The sequence below is a fragment of the Amaranthus tricolor genome, chromosome 4 (assembly GCF_026212465.1).
Source record: "Amaranthus tricolor cultivar Red isolate AtriRed21 chromosome 4, ASM2621246v1, whole genome shotgun sequence".
Classification (NCBI taxonomy): domain Eukaryota; kingdom Viridiplantae; phylum Streptophyta; class Magnoliopsida; order Caryophyllales; family Amaranthaceae; genus Amaranthus; species Amaranthus tricolor.
In genome coordinates this window covers 16,511,444-16,518,225 of record NC_080050.1, presented here as the reverse complement: position 1 = coordinate 16,518,225, position 6,782 = coordinate 16,511,444, and the positions used below count along the sequence as shown (strand labels likewise).

General features: G+C 29.5%; 1 protein-coding gene across 1 annotated transcript in view; it reads right to left on the bottom strand.

Annotated features, from left to right (window-relative positions):
* Nucleotides 1-4,955: 4,955 nt before the first annotated feature.
* The window catches only part of LOC130811132 (40S ribosomal protein S18-like), a 2,165-nt gene continuing 338 nt past the window's right edge, over nt 4,956-6,782 (bottom strand). The window contains exons 2-4 of the mRNA XM_057677312.1: nt 6,631-6,782; nt 5,444-5,632; nt 4,956-5,274 (exon numbers count right to left, since the gene is read on the bottom strand). The exon at nt 6,631-6,782 is cut by the window's right edge and continues 9 nt beyond it. Coding sequence (XP_057533295.1) covers nt 5,169-5,274; nt 5,444-5,632; nt 6,631-6,782 — 447 coding nt within the window. The 3' untranslated portion in view covers nt 4,956-5,168. The remainder of the gene's footprint in view (nt 5,275-5,443; nt 5,633-6,630) is intronic.

Here is a 6,782-nt window from a genome sequence, read left to right as displayed (position 1 = left end):
AAATTCAAACCAATTTCACCATTGTGTTAAGACCACATAAAATGTTATAAATAAGCTCTTGTGACAAAATAATCTAAATATATCTGGAAAATTACCTAGAATAATCTAATATTTTCATGATTTTCCTACAATAATCTCATCTATTGATTAATCATGAATAAAATCTTAACTTTATGGGGTATTTGTCTAAAGTAAACTTAGGTATCTGGATGACCTGCTATAGTAGGTAATTTACTAAAAAAGAAAATTGAAAATTAATATAAAGTTAGAAAACTTTTTAAAAATTACATAAGAAATTCTAAAATAATTTTAACATTTTTTATGATATTTATTTTAATTTATCTTTTTAAAAAAAAAACTTGTTATAGCAGGTTATCCGGTTAACCGAGTTTACTCTAAGAAAATACCCCATAAAGTTGGATTATTTATAGTTAATTAATAGATGGGATTATTGCAGAAAAATCATTGAAAGGTCGAATTAATAAATAACTAGTATAAAAACTCGTGTAATGCATGGAGTTTCTAATTTAAAATTTAAAGATATATAAAAATATATTTTTAAATATATGTAATAACCAAAAAACTACTATAGCGTATCCCCATAGTTGCTTATTGTTATTAATTTACTTTCAAAGACTTTGTGTACATTTATGTAATAAAGTATACATTACGTTCCAATCAAAAATATCCTACTTTGTGTCTTTGTATTAGAATTAACTATAATAATTAAGATATTATTTTTTTAAAGCAACAAATTTGTTAATCAATAATTTATACAAATACATATTAAACTAATCTACGATGGGAGAAAAATTCAATAGCATGTATTGGATAATATGAATCAATATAATATTTCATGACTATAATTACCATATAACATTATAAACTTCTATAACATATTTTGATAAGATTATAAAATCCTACTATGATATTGGAATTTTTAAAATAAATTCTTTGTCATTTTACAACAAACTTATTATGCTGTATGATATGATATATATTATTATCGCACTACATATGAATCATAATTAATTACAATATTTTTTTATTTCTTTTATATGCCAAATTTATATATAGTATGATATTTAATTGTTGCTTTAATTATAATTATAATTATAATAAAATAAGATATTAATTAAAGGGAAAAATTACCATAAATAATACAACTTTTTGTTAATTTTTCTACAATAATACCAACTATTAATTAATCATGAATAATACCAACTTAGGGGATATTTTTCTAGAATAATACCAACTTTAGTTTATTAACTAATTTACCAATTTTTTTGACTTATAATCACTCGTAGTTTGATTTTTAACATGTTAGGAATTTTCTAGGAAAACACCCCTTTAAGTTGGTATTATTCATGGTTAATCAATAGTTGGTATTATTATAGGGAAGTTAACAAAAGGTCGTATTATTCATGGTAATTTTTCCTAATTAAAGAATGACACATAAGACATTCAATCACCAATAAATTTAATCCACATAAGTAAACTGCTAAGAGATTGTCATGTGAAATTGTTGTTTCATCTTTATAGTATAGTATGATGTATGAAAATTAACAAAAGATTGTATTATTCACGGTAATTTTTTCCTAATTAAAGAATGACACATAAGATATTCATTCACCAATAAATTTAATCCACATAAGTAAATTGCTAAGAGATTGCCATGTGGAATTATTGTTTTATCTTTATAGTATAATAGTATAGTATAATATGATTATATGCCAAATTTATATATAGTATAATATTTAATTGTTGCTTTAATTATAATTATAATTATAATAAAATAACATATTAATGAAAGGATGACACATAAGATATTCAATAATCCGCATAAGTAAATTGCTAAGAGATTTCAATGTCGAATTATCATTTTATCTTTATAGTATAGTATGATATTATTTTTTCAATAAATATATAATTGAGTAGCATAATTCTTTATCAATGTAATCTAAAATGTTACTAACATATCAGAGTTTTTATAGTGTTTATTGGATATTATGATCATTTGGCTCGTGTTGACTTTGTAATATAATTTGCATCACTCTACATATATAAGTTGCAACTTTTAGCAGGTGTTGATGATCTACTCGAATTTCTACTGTGGTCAATTTTTTTTTTTATTTAGTTCACGTTTTTAAATGTTTTGATTCGAGTTAAATTCGAATCTTTTATCTAAATTAGTTTTTAAACCACTACAAAAATCCGTTTTTTAAAGAATAAGGTCAAAATCAATTTAAATCATATAACCTCCATTATCTAATGTTCTTTTCATTTACTTTTTACATAATTTTCAAAGTAAACTTTGAGTCTTAATATCTATAAATATGCATCATTAAAAATTATGAAAAATATATAATAAAAAAGTATACTTTAAGACAAATCTAACAAGATCTCACATGAATATATTTTATCATCTATATATGTCTTAAAAACAATAGGAAATAGAGAGAGTATAAGATTGATAAATATCAAGTCGCATCTATCTCAAACACATCCACTTAATTAGTTATATAAATAGTTTGAACTTAATTATTGTAATAAAGAACCTATACATTTTAAATCATTTAACAAACTAAAACATGTCATAAAAAATTTTAACGATTTGACTTATATTGAAATCAGTTCAAGTTTTAAACTAAGTTTCATTATAAGTCAATTCAAATTTTCAACAAATTCAGTCGTTAAGCAGTCAGTTTAAGTCGATTTTAACGAGATTACATTCAATTCCATGTAATATTCAGTTGCAATTGGTTAGTAGTGTGATCGGAGGTTGAAAAATTTTTGGGCTCAAATGTTCAGTCTTCCTAAGAAGCTTATCAAAATGGTTGAAGATGCTTGTTGTTCTTTCATTTGGACAGGAAAAGAGGGGATCTCCAGAAAGGTGGTGGTGTCCTGGGACCAAATGGTTTTGCCTTTTGCAAAAGGGGTGTGTCAACTTGAGAGATATGTACAAGTAGAATAATGCGGCTCCTTTTAAGAATCTATGGAACCTAGCTGGGAAGAAGGATAACCTTGGAATCAGGTGGATCCACATTTACAATATGAAATCGCTGGATGTCCATAACGTTATAGTGTCAGTTCATACTTCTTAGAGTTTTAAAAAAATCATCAAACAACGGGACATGATGGCTCAATTAGGTGGATGGAAAACCATAACTAAGGGAGATAATTTTGAGATTAGGAATGTTTTATGATCTTCTGATTGCGAATGCTCCCAAAGTTCAATTGCGGATGGGAAACCAAAAATAGTTACTATAAATGGATGGAGATTGAGGATACAAATTATATTGTGTGGAATAGGGATGAGGAAACTTCACATCACTTGCTATATGATTGACTTGTAGATTCCCTTAAGAAGTGAGAAGTTGTGTGCTTTTGTTCTTACAGCATAGACTCGAAGATACCAATTTCCCATACGAGATTCTGAGAATGAACAAGCTGACCAAAAAGAAAACGCATCGTGCTAAACTCGCTGTTGGAGTCTAGACTGAGATGATTTACAGCTTGTGGAAGCAGCACAACAATTTTTTTGATAACCACTCTTGTAATATCAAAGATGTAGTAAATGGCATTGTTTTAGAATTGCAGAGAGGGTTAGTAATCCAATAAGAGATATGCTTGTAACTAGATATATTTTCTAGGCTTTTGGTGGGTGCATAGAGCTGTAGCCCCAGGCTTTTGTGGAGCTTAGGCGACCTAAGGGGTTTCGCATTGGAGTTAATTTCTAGCTCGAATTTTTGTATTTACTTCCTTTTGATATATAATACAAATTAATTACCAAAAAAATATCAAGTCGATATAACAAGTTTCAAAAAGCAAAATCTCGTTTACCAGTTTATGTAGGTTACAAAAGAAACAGTTCAAAGTTAAATTTTCCTCTTTCAATCAATCGATTTGAGTGCTACAAAAATCAATTCAAGTTAGTTCAGTTAATTTTTAACAAGACAAGTTTTCGGCAGAGTAATTTCCAATTTCAAAAGAATTTCAAGATGTCTCTTTTGAACCACTCTCAGGGGCTGTTTGGTTTGCTAAAATTTCAGGTAAGAAAGAAACTAAATAACAAATGCCATTTTCACATGTTTGTTTGATATAGAAAGTATCGGAATCAATTATCATGGGGCTTTTGAATCCATTACATTGTTCCTACCAACTCTTCTGAGAGATCGTTTTTATAAGAGACGGCTTACCCCGGCCCAGCCTAGCAATTAAAAAGGAGAAAAACCTAAAAATTGACGCACTCATTTAACCCTTTTTAGAGTTAATGTTATAACCTAATGAAGTTGATATTATAACTTGTTAAAGTTGGTATTTAGAGTTAATTAGGTTATAATACCAACTCTAATAGGTTGTAATACCAACTTCAATATGTTATAACATGATACCAACTCTAAATAACAACTTTAATAGGTTATAATATTAACTCCGAATATCAAATTTAATAGGTCATAATACCAACTCTAATAGGTTACAATACCAATTTCTATTGATTATAACACTAACTCCGAATAGTATTACTCAACACGCGTTTTTTTGATGGTTGCTATTTTTAATAATTATAGGTCGACCAATTTGACACGCGTCTTTTATAAAAATAGTCTCCGATAAGAATTTGTATTGTTACTACGCATTAACAAGTGGTAAGAAAAATACTTCACCTCCCTTAATTGGAAAAAGTTGAGATCACTAAACTCATCCAACTTGTTTGAGGACAAAGCTTGCAGGAGTAACTTGTTTCTATTACTTAGACTTAAACCAAACAACTTATTAATGTAATGGTAACTATTTGCATTTCCAAATCTTATTTGTTGTCATTGCCTTTCCATTCCATGACAAATGCCAAACAACCCCTCAACGTATATAAATGAAACCTTTACCTGAATGGTGCATGCTGAAGCCTTTTGAACATAAAAATTATAAAAGGGACAGAAACACTCAAACATGAATATCAGCAAATAGTTTACTCTTTAAAATCAAGTCTGCAAAAACATACCTTCTCTCAAATTAAGCATAAAGAGTTGAAAGCTAATATCTATAAAAATAACATTAAAACTGCCTCCAGGGGCCAAAACATTACTTATCATCCTCATTCTAGGTTCTGATTAACGAAAAGAGACATAACTTGTGACAAAAATCCATAAAGATACAACCACAGCTCCTCAACGCTTCTTGGAGACACCAACAGTCTTACCCCTACGACCAGTTGTCTTGGTGTGTTGCCCACGAACTCTCAAACCCCAGTAGTGACGAAGACCTCGGTGATTTCTGTTAAAGAGAGCTTTGTCAGACAATAAATTAATCTTGTAGCAAAGTTAAGACTTAAGAGTAGCAACAGAACTTTGTTCAATTCCAATGGCGGCCTAGTGCGCCATTTATCAAGAACTAAATGGCAACAAGCACAACATTAGGATTCCACATTACTGAAACTACACACCTGATCTTCTTCAGACGCTCAAGGTCATCCCTGAGTTTCATGTCAAGTTGGTTAGAAACAACTTGACTGAATCTACCATCCTTGTAGTCCTTCTGCCTGTTAAGAAACCAGTCTGGGACCTTGAATTGCCTTGGGTTTGCTACAACAGTCATCAAATTGTCAAGCTCAGCAGCAGTGAGCTCACCAGCCCTGCACCCAAATTGTAGGATGAGTGAGATTAAAACATGCGAAACTGGTCAGAACAGCTAATTATCAGAATGATGTTTTTATCTGCAACACATTAAACAGTCACAAGGAATATTCTAAGATAAGTAAACCTAAAACAGTAGATGGTCGGTGTAACCTGCGTGCTAAGATCACCCAATAATTCAAGAGTAGCACTTATACAAATAATAACAAAGATTACGGACTAAAAGGCATCTCATAAACACGTCTAATAATCTCTGCCTAGACAAGACACGCACATTGGAAGTAGCACAAGGGGAATATCAGGCAATGGAGATTTAGTGCAAAGAATATGGAGCAAGTAAAACCTATGCAACGATAGTGAGAACCAAACCCCAAAAGAAAGAAATTGAATTACGAACTTCAAAGATTGGATGTTTCAACAACAATGTCAAATCCTTAATCCAAAGGATAGGAGTTAGAACCAGAAAATTTGTCCAAAAGATCATTTCCTACTCCTTATTCACTTTTATTGTACAGTTTGGCATTTGCACATTCAGCAATTCACATATTCAAAGCAAAAAATCTTAAATTGTGTACAGAAAAAATTGAAAAAGTTTATTTCTATAAATTAAACAAATGGTTTGACAAATAAATCAAGAAAAAAATACAAATCAAGAGTGATAGTTAAATAGTATAAAAACCAAATGGAACAAAAATATTGAATTGAAGGGTATATAACACTTGATTGCAAACCAAAAAAACCTCAAAATTAGCTAATGCCAACCCTTTCAACAATCACAAAAATGAAAACTTTAATTGAAAACCAAAATCCATAAAAATTAATATATCAATCAATTATGGCCAAGTAGTTTTCTAGATCCCAACAAAATACAACAGTAAATATTATAAACCCACAAATTAATGCTCAAATTTTACAGGCATTTAATATGTTAAGCAACCCTGATATCAATCAAATACAGCCAATTCAAACTACTAAATACAATTACAAATAATGATACCTCTTATTCATATCAATATCCGCTTTCTTACAGCAAATGTTCGCATAACGCCTACCAATACCCTTGATAGACGTCATGGCAAACATGATTTTTTGTTTTCCATCAACGTTTGTGTTTAGCAAACGAAGAATGTGTTGAAAATCTTCATTGGC